We start from the raw sequence: 14,803 nt of genomic DNA, 5'->3' as shown, positions 1-14,803 counted from the left end.
TCAGAGAAGTAACGATGTCGCGAGGCACCGGGTAAATGTTATCGAGGGCATCGAAAGAATGTCGCGTACAGTAGAATGGCGCTCGACAGAGCAGTCCCTTCAGACGACAATTATCGAACACGTATCGCGCCGCGATCAAACGCGCAGCTGCTCGCTTGTCTCTATGTATCCTCGACACCGCGGAATGGAATTCAATATTGTCGTCGAACCGTAAAAAATGCACTGCATACGGGTGCTATCGATACCGCGCGATGTACGGCTCCATCGATAATGCTGTTTCGATCGCCATCTGTTCGGATCCCACAACCTCTACCAAAAGCTAGGCTCCTCGCGAACTTATCCAGAGTCCCACGCTCATTTTATTTCATGCGGGGGAAAAGAACGGTCGCCGTGGAGTTCTCCTCGGGCAGGTATGACTCGCAGCGAAAAAGAAAGGCAGACCGTAGAACTCTCAGCGGTGGGCACAAGCGGCGGCGCGCGATTTAATTGCGAGGACATTTCTTATATGGAAGTTATCGGGTACGGCGCACGTGCCGGGGGTGGCGGCCGCGCGGAACGGGCCGGAACGCTTAATGGGGACCCCCCCCCCCTCTCTGGTCCTTGGATTCGAATATTTTCAATGGCCTCTTCCGCGCTTCTTATCTAAATGCGATTCCCCGTTATCTAACCGTTGTCTGGACTCATCACCAGACCGGCGTCTCTCTTACTTATCCCGTCGTCCAAAGCTGCTGCACCGTCGGTGAAAATAATAAGAAGAGGAAGAAGGCGGCGAGGAAGAGGCGGTGGAGGCGAAGGACGAGGAAAGAACAAGAAAAGAGTGGAAGAAAGGGACGCGAGCTCGAGCTCGAGCAGTCCGCTCGGACTTTTCTTCGGTCGTCCGGAGGAGCGCATACGCTGGCTATCCGCTCGAACGTCCGCTCTGTCTTTTCTCCTTTCTCTGTTCCGCCGTGGCGTCCACGCGGTGTCTGTACGGTGCACGTTCCAGGCGTATATATACAGAGAGACGGGGCCCTGGCGTACGTTCCCCGGAGTACGTTGCCGCGGAGAGATCGAGATGCAAAGGAGACCCGCGCTGCTTTTAAACTCGCCGCCACGAAGCGGATAAATTCGCCCGGGTCCCTCGATCTATTAATTCGAGCCGCCGTTGCATTCCTGCGGGGTCTCGACCGCGCCGGAGCCCCCGAGACTCCGCGCGACCTTCCTGCTTTCTCGCGATTGCCTCCGCGCGCTCGCTCCCTCGAACGGGCATACACGCCTCTGCTGCCGCTTCGCTGCTGCTGCTTAGCGAGAGAGAGCCCCGCGTCACCTTGTCGCCGACTTCGGGTTCCGGTTCTTCTAGTTTCCTAAAAACGAAAAAAGAAAAATCAAACGCGTTAGAGATGCACCAGAGATATTCGATTCAACCCCTTCTTCTGGGGTGAAACTATCGATCCTCGTTGTTGAGATGAAAACGATCTCTCCTCCGAGCAAGCTCGAATAAAGTACCGCTGTAAAACGTCCTGAAACGATCTACGGCGAGGCTCGCGAGTTGTCGATCCCACGAGGCATCAACTTCCTCCGCGGAGGTTGACGAGCTCGCGTCCAGTACCGACATAAACTACACGTCTCGTTGCCGGTGCTTGGTTGTATCGCATAATTACCAGCGCTTTACAGCGCTCTTTACACTTGTTTCCTCACCACTGTATCTCCCTCGGATCGGCGTGTAACCGGAGATCGTGGGTGAAAGAGGAGCGACGGGGGTGAGAGGGTCGCGCCGCGGCGTGCCCCGCGAGTATAAATCCGCACCGCCGGAACCGAGAGGGAAGCGGTTTTTATTCCGCGCGCGCCGCGCGCGTTGCCTCGCCGCGAAGGCGCTGAGACGGGCGTAGATAAAGACCTATCGGCAATATAGTATCAAGAGCGGCGTAAATAAGGATAATGCGCCGTGGCGAGGGTATACTTCCTGCTAGGCGTGTAGGTGTACCCCGTTGTAAAAGGTAGATTAGATTGGCATTACCGCGGACACTAAAGTAAGCCCGTTGTTATTAAAAGGCGATCGTAATGTCTCGGTGAATATCGGACTCGAGACTCGCGCTTATCGTCCAGCCAATTCGCTACAATTACGCTCGAACTGTTCCTCGAAAGAAACGATGAGAAAGCTGGAGGGTTTTTATTACGCTCGACGGATTCGCGACTTTAACGCCGTTTCTCCTTATCACCATTCCTATTTACCTTCTGATTTATTAATTGGCCAACTTTTTACGGATTTTTACATCGGGATTGTTGGAAACGCGAGGAGTTTAATGTCAGCGGTATCTCGTCTGTTCAACGATTCTTAGTTTCCATTTGCGCGGATCGCGTAAATGTTAATTATGCAAATTTTTCGGAATTCAAAGTCTATTGCAGACGCGGCATTAAGATTCTAGGATTCTTGAATAGGAAAGCGCACGTACTCGAAGCGTGCGCAAACGTTGAAAAATACAAGTGGAGTAACGTCCAATATCACTTGCGTTAATGCAGACGTCGGTCTAAATGGAGATGAATTATGGATCGTACTTTCTCAACAGAAGAGCGGTAAAGTTCATTCGAAACGAATCCGCTGGATTTTCCTCGGGTTTTGCTTCGTCCGAGAAATTCCTGGTTTCAATTTAACAGCGAGCACACGTTCATTAATGGCTCCAGAACGAGTCTGCAAACACGTATCCGCCGTCATTTACCTCTGCACTTCGAATTCAATTAGCGACCGTCTGCGTCAAAGTCGAAGTTCTAGTGCAACGAAATCTGAACGAGATTTTTCTGAACGCTCGACGATGGTATTTATCAATATGTACGGCTGTACAAAAGTGCAGTACAAGCGGAGATCTCATGCATAATTCTCTGATTCTGAGAAAAATGTCTTGTAATGTTCAAGACTCTAGTTACGGTATGACTATTGTTCGTTAATAATTACTGGTAACCTACCAAAAAACCTTCTGAATTGTTATTACCCAACATCTACCTGATTAAAATACTCTGACCAAAGTCTGCCGTCAAAAATGTTCGATGCGAACCTTTAATTTTATCCACAAGATGTACAAAGACACAGCAAGCTAGTTTGAATGATTTCTCGTGCAATTAGCGTGAAAATCCGTATACTCGAAACAGTTAAAGAACCTCCGGTTACTTCGTTCCCCTTCTCACTTCCTTTCCAATTCCACTGAAACCGGAAGGGACCGCGATCGACGGATATGCCGGTTTTCTCAGGCATTCCGGTAGGTCACGGTTAAGGATGGCTCGGTGGACAGCCGTCGAGGAGGGATCTCGGCGATCTCGTTGAAGATCCGCCAGAGCCCAGGAACGTCAAACCGCGTAGGGACAGCCAGCCACGAGAATGGCGATAGGCCTGGAACGGCGGACGGGGCCGCTTCTCTCGATTGTCCGCGCCGCGTATGGGTCGAAGCTCAGGAGAGGAGCTGCCCAGAAGGGTCCGCGTAGGGTATACAGGACTCGCTCCTCTCTCGGGCATGTATGAAGCTATAAATCTTGCGCGACAAATCGCCAACTCGCTCGTTCGTTCTCAGGCTAATTGTTGGGACGCGCTCGAATACCGCGCGCGCGGCCGCTCTGCCTCCGCGAGACGCGCGCTCCTCTTACCGCGTCTCCCGCGGCCGGGCATCGATGAGCGCACAATCGATTAATCGATTATCCGCTCGCGAAGCCCGTGGCACCGTGTTCACCACCTGCGCGTTCGATGTCCATCGACGTCTCGCGATGAGGATTATTCTGTCGCCTCGATGACCATCCGAGATTCGTTTCTTTGGCGACACTGATGGAATTAAACGCTTTTTATTTGGTCCTCGAAGAATTCTCGTGTTCGTTAGATCTAATTAAACGAACTTTAAATCAACGCAGAAGCTGGTATCCAGTTGGTACAGCGGATGAACCAGTACAAAATCCTACATTCGTCTATCGAAATTTATTACACCTCTAATTACCTGAAGCTGGATAAGAGGAAATTCTTATGCGGCACTTTACACCCTGCACGCAAGAGGAACAGTGTCGCTCGCGTGTCGCGATGCTCTGAGCCGGATGACGAGCGCGCGGCGTAGCCACGGGAGAGAAATCCGCGCGTCCATCCCGGTTGTAAAGAAACTTTCTCGTCTAGCGCAAACATCGCTATCGGTGTAACACGCGATAAGTCGGACCGCGGGTCACGATCCGTGGGCGCGCAGGTGCAGCGATTTTTCTTCTCTCTTTTTTTCTTTTTCTCCACCGCGGGGGAACAACCTGCGCGTCGATCGTAAACGGGCAAACAGGTGCGTCCGCGGGGAAAAATCACGGTTCTGCGATAAAACCAGTCACCTGCCGCGCGAATCGTTCCGCGATCGATCCCGCCGCGGAACAATGAACGGTCCTCGCAGATGGAAAGCTGGCTAAGAATGTTTCGTGACTGGCATTTTGTACTGAGGTGTTTCCACTGTTTGACAGAAACGCGTAGAAAGCGGACGGCTCTTTTCGTTTCGGGAAATCCGATGGGTTTGAACACTCCTTTCTTCAACTTGGCGCGATGGGAGGTTGCGGTAAGGCGTGTAGCTATGCGATGCGCGTTTCGAATGACACATTCGAAAATGGAGTTGTCGACAGTGGAGAATTTTAGAAAGTCGAAAAGAACTTTTCACGTGAATCAAGTGTCCATAGTTCTAAATAAAAAAAAAAGTCTTTTCGGCTATCCGTTGATAAACGCTGACGGTGTAAAGCCTATTCATCGGCTGCCGGTAAGTAATGTGCGAATATGGCTTGGTCGCGCTTTACCGTGCATTGAAATCACCGTGCGCGACGCTAGAGGCAGCGTACTATCGCACGTACTTTACTATTGCACGGTTTTGCCCGCTCGCGGATAGTAAAAATATAAAATTGTTACACTCAAAATATATATATAAACATATTCTTCGATGTATTAATTCATTCATATACTAAACTACCTCTGTGCGTCGTTCAAACTCCAAAGAATCTACTCTCGAGTTACGTATCTATGTTAATAAAAAATCATGCAGCTTTCCACTTTCTGTGTCAACGAGTTGACATCGCGAACACTTCCTCCATCTCAAGACCAAGTAAGGCATTGCTCGTAGAGTCTATACGAAGCAATGTTCGTCGCGAGTTCGACAATCCGAGATTGATCGAAGATTAATCACCGCGGGCTGAAAAATACACGGCGTTCGTCGGTGTAACGGTAACCGGACGGGCGAACGTGGTTTCTTGGCTAGCGACTTTTCCAAGAAGGGTTCTGGCAAATCAGCCGCGGATCGTCTCTTCTATTCGCGGTCTTGTCGTGCGCGCGGAGTCGGCCCCTTTACCGTCGTCGCCCTAGACGCCCGTCCGGAAAGTCAAACAATGCGACGTGCAGATTCCGCCTTATTTACTCGCGGTATCCGCTAGAAGGGCCCTCGACATGCAAAGCACGCGTTGTCATTTGCTCCCATCTCGAGCGGATCGGTTTACGTTCGCCGCGTGCACGCGCGCTCGAGAAAATCTCCCTCGCGGCACACCACGGAACCCCGCCGTGTGACCACTTCCTTCTTCCTCGTCCCTCTCACGAGGCATTCGCAACCGTCTCGCTGTCCGCTTTGTTTTTGCCTCCGCGCTCGCCACTCTTCTTGCTCCCCCTTTTGCTCCGTCTGACTGACGTTTGGGAAGCGTCTCTACGAGATGCTCTCTCCGATCGTCTCTTCTCCCAACTTAGTTTTTCGAACAAAAAACGATCGCTCGCGCACACTTTTTCCCATTAAAAACTTCAATGGAATCTCCCTAGTCATCGATCGTGTTATAGTTAAAATGTTATCTGCGATCTGACCAGACGTAATCCAACATAACCGAATCCAACCTTCGTAATTATTGCTCCTACAACCTGCTGATCGTTCATCCATCAATTCCAGTCCTAGGATTATAGATCAGAGTTACATCATCGAATAATGCGAGCTTTTCGGTGGATCGTTTCATCTTCTCTCCCGCTTTCTTCTCTCCCGTATAGTTAGGCTTATCACGGGCGCGTAACTGCTAGACAGGACTGAAAACGTCCTGCGGAGGGCGTTATTAATTCTGATTTAAGTTACCGTTACGCGGTTTGTGTGGTCCCCATATATCAGCCGGTGCTATCGCTTACCGCGGAGCAACGTCTTCGCGCGTATACACTTTGGCTCCCGTTCCTCTCGCTATCCTACACGCGCGACGTCCCACCGGATGAATAATTTGGATACAATCTTAATCCAATGACGCATGGCCTCCGGCCGGGCGATCTCACGCGGCTGCCTTGCCCTGATTAAGGGCGGACCTCCTTTACAGCTACCGTAAATCTCCGCTCCACTTTGCTGCAACACGTGCACATTAATCAGTTCGATGGTGGCTGGTTTTGGTTCGCCTCGTGATTCATTCCGAGAACACAAAGATACCTCTCCGATGCTCCTCTCGGGCTACTCGTTCGCGATACATCGAGCCCACAGTGGTCCACTTTCTATATTCGTTGGAGACGACGCGCGTTGAACGTCCAGGGTGTTTCATCGCGGAAGCGATTTCTATCGTTCCGAGCACGATCGATAGAGGAGGAGGAAATGCTCGTAAAGATGTGCCTACGCGTTGCGAAATACCGCAAGCATTGAAGGAGGAGCGATCCAGTTGGAGATCGGTGCTCATACTTTGTTTGGCGCCGAGTCGGACCCACGGAATCCGGTTGAATGGCTTGCAACCGTGTGCACGGAATTCCCTATAAATCAGATGTTGGGACGAGAGAAAAAAGGCGCGTCGCTTCGTTGTTCGTAGTCTCTGCTGGTCCATGTAACGTTTCGCGGATCGCGAGTGTTGGCAGTATTTCGTACGCACCCCCTTCGTCCCTGTGGAAGCGTAACGTAGAGAATCGGGAACTTGCCAGAGCCGGGGACCACCTCGCGGTTACAAATTGCATTGTTCGCCCGTGTTACCGGTCACGGTCACGGTATTTAATGGTATTCTTCTCTGGTTCCACCGCAAAGAGAATCGTTCCGTAATTCCTGCGTTAATCGCAAGTTTCGCATTTTTCGGGAGTCGTTGCGAGGAAGTCCAGAGTTTGGAGACTTTTGAGCATCGACCGTAAAATGTGTCCCCTTGAAAAGATCCGAAAGTTGTCAACAATTTTGCAGTTGGAGCCACTTGTCACGACTCGAACGGCCATCTCGCCGGGGTCAATGGAGAAATCAGCTCGAAAGTCGTCGCGGCTGTTTCGCGTAGCTAGGTCCCGCGTTCTTAAGCGTTCTGCGGTCTCAATCGGGGCTCCGTGACGCAGGGCGGAGGAGAGTCGAGCACGGAGGTCGAGCAATAAGGAACAGAACGGTTTTGCGGTTCGGTCTGGCGGTTCTCTCCCTCGACTCTACCCTCCTTGTCCTCTCGCGCGTACGCATCCTGGCCGACCATCATCAAGAAATATGATGATTGCAGGCTGCTACCATTTACAGTAGTGCGGTTTTGTCTCGTAGCCGCGCGCTTTCCGCTCCGTCTGTACCTTTCCGCGTGCTCTCGTTCCCCTCGGAGAACCGCGACTCTTCCATGATTCTAAGTGACTCTAAACTAACGCGCGTTTTCCTACGAGTAATCGCCCGTTTCGTTGCCTCGCCAGATCGTATCGTCGCGCGAGCCTCGTTGCGAGGGGACATCTTAATCTTTCGATCATCACGAATGCTCCCAACCGAGGGTTGCTTGTTCCATGAATTTAACGTGGAAGAAATTTTCAAGTGGCGTCGCTGCGAATAAATTGATTCAACAACGAATCATTTCCCACACTTGGTTAAAATTATCAGCGGATTCCAAGTGTTATATTTGATTTATCCGTTTTAGCCACGCTTCATTGATTGCTGAATTGAAGCCCCTGAAAAGTTCCAGGTAACGTTCCCACAGATTAGCGTTCGCGTTACAAGGGGCCCAGCAATAAGCTAGGAACGAGGAGCATCGATCCTCCGCGGGATTGTCATCGAAGATCCATTTCGGTGATCGCGGCGGACGGAGTCACCGTTGCGCGGGTTTTCGTATGCGATAAATCATCGCGCGCCTCCACGGCGCTCGCACAATGCCGTACTAATCTTCCATCACGCACGCACGATATAACTACGCCCGCATGGCGTCCCGTGATTTACCATCCTGCGGCTAACCTCCATTATGTATGGCGCACGGTGGAAACTGTTGAGAATACCGTGCACCTTGCGCACGGATAGTTACGTACCGCCGCGCGTCTCGAAAGTACGCCGGCATGCATCGATTTTCAAGTTCCTGCTCACCGACACGGAACCCATTCGATCATCGCGGATCCCCGATGCTATTTTACTTTCGATTATGATTTTACAGTGAGACGGGCAACACTCCAGAGAGAGATTATTTTCAGTATCAATCCCACCGACTTTCACCGCGTTTTACTCCTCTTTCATTTTTCCTCGCGACGTAATGTAAGTTACGCTCCATTAATGTCCACGCGTTTACGATGGATACATTCGCGCCTTCGAACACGGTTAGGCTATCAGGAATTGCACAGAAGTTACGCAACAGACGATGATCCGTCCGACGAAGAATTCAATTATTCCAATTCCCCGTTGATGTACCCTAACTAGGAGCTTCCAGTGGAAGGTATACACTCCGATAGAACGCGAGCTTCGCTTCTGTTAGACTAGGCAGCGAGATCGTTAACGGGAGATAGAGGAGCCTGTATGACAATAATTCTATCGGGCATTTAATTGAACCAGAGCTCATTCCAGCCTTTAGATTCTCGTTAACATCGATCCTGCGCGGGGCCATCTCCGCGGCGGATATCTGTCACTGGATATCTTCCCTCCCGTATTAGAATTCCTCGTAGGCCAGCGTTTATCGCGGGCTGACTCGCCGGCTAACATTTAAGATTTTCTCCGGTTCTGGGCTCGCAACGGCCGCCATCCTCGTTACGATATTCTCGTTCTAATGTCCGTTGACATTACAGGCGTCCTCGGAGAGATTCTTTATCGGCGACCCCGCGAGAGAGCCCGCGGTGCGGTAGAATAGGTACGCGCGGCGGTGCACAACGGACAGCCGAGGGACAAAGACGGCAGAGAAACCCGCGGAACGGAGGCGCAACGAGAGAGGCATCGTGGCAACGAGGCAACCAGAAACAAGACGGAGCGAGCCCCCGAAGAAATAAGGAGATAACGATATTTGTGCGCGCATAACTCGCGTCCGATAGGAATAGGTCGTCGTCGTCGTCGTCGTCGTCGTCGTCGGCGTTGTCGTTAGGTAGCTTGGCGCGTTTCAAAGAATGGAGCAATAAAGGGGTTTACCGTATATGCGAACGATCGCGGTCTCCTCCGTGCAACGTACGATCAGGGGATTACGGTAATTAAGTGTACGTCGCATCACGATAAAATTTCATGGCTCCGCGAGCGCGCAGCCAATTCGCGAGATTTCGCGTCACGGCAGATCGTTCTTTCGCTGAGTCGGGGCAGCACCTTTCTGCGGTTGTCTAATGGCGATTAAGTTTCATCGATGATAAGCGACTTGGACAATGCTTTTCTCCATCGTTCGGATATACCAGTCGATCGAGAGTTCGACTACGTATCAAGATGCATCTTCTCGCTGAGCGCGTGGATCCAGATGTTCCATAAATACCAGAATCCGCGTGGTCCCTGTCGACCCATAGAAGCCGAGCACCAACGATCGCTGGATTAATCTTTAGCCCACTTTCGCCAGCTGGAAACTCGCGGGTAGCACTCGAAAAAAAGTACACGTCTGGCGTTTCACTTGGGAACATAGCTTCGCTCTATCGGACTTCCGTAACCGGGGAAACTCTTGTCGGAAGAGGAGAACGAGACGGAGCTCGAGACGGAGCTCGAGACGAAGGGGAGGCGGCAGGTTGTATCTGGGCGAGATAAGGGGATTTACGCGTACATAACTCGATGGTGATAGGGGATAGGTCGTCGTGGTCGTTAGTAGGTTGCCACGGAAGAATGGAGCAATAAAAGGAGGACGTAGACGCGAGGCACGGCTCGGTCGCGGCTTTTTACGACCGATTTTCACGGAGTAACGGTCGTACGATCGAGAATTACGCCGCCGCGATCGGAGATCCAGTCTCCGGTGCTAATAGCGTACAAATCGGGCGGCTGGTATTATTCACTCGGGGTCTCGCGCGTGTCCGTATATGTATCGCCTCGGTTCTCCGGACCGTTCGAGATTTGCGAGCGATCGGCTGGCCGATCCGCGCGATCGCCGTATGCCTTTTAGAGGAGCCCAGCGACGCAACTTACGGCGCCCGGACGACTCTGCTGAATTATTAAAACGCTGACTTAGAAACTCTCCGTGGCGATAAATTATCGACGGCGGAGGGGAATATTGTTACGGGGAGACACATCGACCCGGCTGTCCGCCGGTTTTCAAATGGAAATTAAGCCCGCGATCGATCGAGCGCCTCCTTCTCGTTTCATCCTCGCTGGTATCGCGGCCCGCTGGATATCGTAAATATGGAAAATAATCTTAACGGCAGTCCCTGCGACGCGACGGCTAAATTATGGCCGTCTAATCGAACCGCTCGAGTGACTCGTAGTCGCGAAGATTGGTTCTACGTGGTAGCGTGCGCGACGCGTGAATTAATCGGTTTTTGCGCAACCAGGGGGAACACGGTGCTAGCTAGCCAACGGTGAGATTAAGATTGAGTGACAAGTGTTCGAGAGTGCCAGCTGATTGAGCGATCCTAAGGGAAATCACGGGAAATTATGGTTAACGCTGTCGGTGGGTTTATTGAGGGTTATAGATGATACGGAAACGGGGAGCAGCTTTTCTTTTCGCGCAAAATTATCGTGACCCGGAGATGAGGAAATAGAAGCTTAAATTTAATATTATCTCGAGAAAAATTTCCTTTATATAATTAAGAGGAATCTTCAATTCTCAACCCTCTACCCTACGAGCCAGAGAACACAGCAACACCGTGTTTCGTAGAACGCTACAAACGCAACGACGCGATCACACCCCGCGCGAGTAGCAATTTACGGTTAACGAACCAGTGATATTCATCCCCGCGTATAATTTATACCCCTGATATCCGGCGGCTGTCGCTCGTGGCTGTTATTACGCGCATTAACGACGCGCGTGCACGGCCTCTGACGAAATACACGGACGTGCTCGTCGTATGAAGACGTAAACGGATGAAATTATGGCGTGACATAACCGGAGGGCGTGTGTGGCATGATCCCACGGTGGAGCCATCCTGGCCCGGTCAGTTCTAATGACGCAATTTAAAGAAAGAGAAAGAAGCGGACTCCCTCTCTCTCTCTCTCTCTTTGTCCCTCTTTTCCTTGGGTTTCGTTTTGATTTCATTAATGGATCGGGTGCGCACTAATGCGACTTTGTTTGCCGAGCACTCGTCTCGCATTAAGAGGAGCTACGCTACGCTGGACACACGCGTCGTTTCGCGCTTCCCCATCACACGAGAACGTATCGTCATTTTACTTGGTTTGCTTCGAGGATTTCCTTCTCGTTTCTTCACTTCTGTTCTTCGATTTGGTCCGTTCTCTACGATCTTGTGCAGCTTCCTGGTTTCGTCTTGAATTTTGTGCCTGGTATAGTTTTCGAGGTCGTTTAGAGATTCTCTATTTCGAAAGACATATATTTCAGTTATCTATAGCTGCACTCATTTTTTCTGAAGATGAATATTCTTCTGAGAAAATTTTTTGCACTTTTCATGCCTCTTCCTTAGTCGATCTTCACATTTGCTTAATTTCCTTCTTTGTCCGTGCTCTTAACCAAACAACATCATTCTTGCTTCTGCATTTGTAATGGCTTCTCAGGCATCTTCCACAAGTCTCTCGGATCACTCAAATTTTTCTTTCCTCGGTCCTCACGATTCTTCTCCTTCAGAGATTCTTCGGTCTTTTCAGCTTCGACATCCTTCTCTTATCCAAAAATATCACTTCCAATACTTCACTGTTCCCTACTTTGCACTTTGACGATCGAGGAGACTTTGGAGTACAAGTTTTAAACGCTTCGCGGTGCATAGCGTTACGCGAAGAGAGAGAGAGAGAGAGAGCTATAAATATTGAAATTAATAAAATTCTTTATTTCATCCGTTCGAGTTGCCTTCAGTGCCGTTGTCGCAAAAAAACGCTTCAAGTTGGGCGCGAAAGGGTCAAAGCCTCTTCCCCTTGCGCATCCTATACATTCCCAGCTGCAATATTTCTTTCCTTCTGACTGGGATACAAATCCTCTAGCTCCATTCTCATCGTCCTCTCGTCCTCTTCCTACCCTCTTCCACGGGATCACCTGACCACGCGGCGACCTAGCGAGGAATTAACACTTCCAGCGGCGTACAGAGCGCTCGCCTCTGTTCGGTTTGCTTATGCTAATCGGCGCGAGCGGTTTCGTGCCGTCTCGCCGCGTCGCCGACGCTTCAAATATATTAATTAACATCGTCATTAAGCCTGGCTGCCCGCCAGTTACCGGGGTCTCCCTCTGCATCTCCCTGCTCTTCCCGACCGCCCCCCTTGCGCCCCGATTCATCTCTCTAGCAAATGTTCCGTGGCGCGAGGCAAACACACGGGGCCTCTGTTAAAACGCACCACAGGCGAACCGCGACTGTTTGCGAACGCACAGCTTTATTCCACCGCTGATTGCCAGGCGAGAAACATTACAGGAGCCGACACGGACGCGAAATTCAGGGCTCATTCGCGAGGACGCGCTAGATCAACCGGTCGATCCATGTTAATGGGATTAAGCAACGGGTCCAACGGGTCCTGTTCTAGGTCCGCCAGTTCCGATCGGACCAGGAACCGGCGGGTCAAATGGTGCAAAGTGGAGGCAGCGGTAGGGTAAACTTTGGTGAGAACGCGATTGCTTTACGATTCCTCTGCTGAACAGGGATATTCGTTTCGAGGGAACGTCGAGTCAAGTGTGTAACGGCTAGACAGACCAGGCTAACTCGATTAATTCCCTCTCGACGAGAGTGGCAACCTGGCAACTCCATGTTAGAGGCGAACGAAAAAGTATCACGGGCCAGCCAAGTGTCACGAACCAGCCGGCAGCGTACCAACGTAGAGGAAAGCCTCTGGAACGGTATCACACGGTGTGTAGCGGTAATTAACGATCGAGTCGCTCCGCTTTGTCGCTAATCATTTTCACCGTGTACCGAAAGTCGTCCGCGGAGAGGAAATATGGCCTATCTCCCGAGGCCGTGCACCGCTCCTTAACTCGTTGTTCGATGCAATCTGCTCCTACGATACACGATCGTCCTAATTAGGCGGTAATTAGATTCTGTTCGGTGATTCGAGCTCGTGCACCGTTGGCATCGGGCGATACCACCGGGCACCTTCTCGCGGAAGCGAGCGTACGCGCGCGAGGGAACGTTTTGCTCCTAACGAAAAGACATTTCTTTCGGCTCGTGACCTGGTTTCGTGGGGATTCGATCGGACCGATAATCGGGTCCCACTGAGATTTCGATCACGATCGCCGCGTAACCTGCGCGCTCTAACGATATAGCGTCGTTCGAAATTAATGAACTTCCCCTCGAATTTACTCGAAACGATTCCCCTGTAAAAAGTTCAACCGCCACGTCTTCCATTTCCAACGTGCTGCGTCGCATGCGGTAACGATAAGCGTTTGTTAATCTCCGACCAGGGACTTTTTCATTTTTCTCACGAGAAAGAAATATAGGGGAAGGATTGCGTGAAATGGCAGCAAGGGAGCAAAAGCGTGTTACCGATTTCGCTTGAGAGGGCCGGGGTCCTGAATTCCGTAGGCCGCGCCGCCCTCCTGCACCTTCCATAGTCGCTTTGTCTGGCGTTATTTACTGCGCGCGATTCCGGCCGCGTAAATTATGGCGAGGCCGGCTTTCATAAATTCCGGGACGAGATATGGAGCGACAAATTCAAGTCGCTGGGCCTGGCGCCCGGGTCGAGAGGGCTCACGCGCGCTGACGGTAGCGCGCACGCCTGCGTTTTCGTGCTATAGGACGTTTCACTGATTTCGTGACAAATGGCCGAGAAGTATGAAACATACTTCGTGTAGAACGCGGGGTAATTTAAAGCCTGACCTCCTTTATGAACATCTTGCGGTAAGAAAGCGACACGTAATCGTGTTAATAATAATGAAAATTCTTATGAGTGTTGAACGAAAACGACGCTTAATGCTAATCGAAAATAATTTAGAAATTCTTTAATTCGTCGGCAATTAGCACGCGAGTACGTAGAAAAGTATATTAGATCACGCAGGGCACGATATACTCGTGACGAATGGGCGAGTAGGAGTGGATCGTTCGTAGTCAGACGTTTCGCGTCTGACACGACACACGTCTCTACTTTATTCGACTTCGCCAATTATTTCTGCGATAATTGCGCTGAACGTTGAAGCATCGAACTCCTCAAATACTTGTACTTAAATAGTCGCAAGTCTATATAAATGAGCGAACCTGTAGAACGCGTGGACCACGGGGCGCACGAGCTTAGATTATCATTTGTATGGCGACTTCCTGCTGCGATAAATGCACTACCGGCGCCCTCGAGTCTCTCTACCCTTTAGTACCGATCCGAGACGCGAACCCTGAGGCTTTTATATGGATCAAGCTCTCCTATGGACGGGGGACGAGCATCACACGGGAGGACCGACATATTTTAACGGGGCGAAGATGCGGGCCAAAATTTATAGGGGACTGCCAGTGATAACAGAGCCTCTCTGTTTGCGCGTTTGCATTCGGCTCGACGTGTTATTTATTGGAGTATTTTATAGCCTTATCACTGGACTCATAGCTCATTCAGTAATGGCTACTCGTTACGAATGATAAAGGGGTTTCGAAATAGCCTGAAACGTGGGGCGCGCTTTG

General features: G+C 50.9%; 1 protein-coding gene across 1 annotated transcript in view; it reads right to left on the bottom strand.

Annotated features, from left to right (window-relative positions):
- Positions 1-501: 501 nt before the first annotated feature.
- Positions 502-14,803, bottom strand: part of LOC143424885 (uncharacterized) — a 33,704-nt gene continuing 19,402 nt past the window's right edge. Inside the window, 5 exon segments of the mRNA XM_076897245.1 lie at positions 502-634; positions 636-792; positions 840-1,037; positions 1,040-1,193; positions 1,196-1,343. Of these exon segments, the coding sequence (XP_076753360.1) occupies positions 502-634; positions 636-792; positions 840-1,037; positions 1,040-1,193; positions 1,196-1,343 (790 nt within the window).

Source organism: Xylocopa sonorina, chromosome 6 (assembly GCF_050948175.1).
Source record: "Xylocopa sonorina isolate GNS202 chromosome 6, iyXylSono1_principal, whole genome shotgun sequence".
Classification (NCBI taxonomy): Eukaryota; Metazoa; Arthropoda; class Insecta; order Hymenoptera; family Apidae; genus Xylocopa; species Xylocopa sonorina.
The sequence above is the reverse complement of the archived record's forward strand: the minus strand, read 5'-3'. Positions and strand labels throughout refer to the sequence as shown.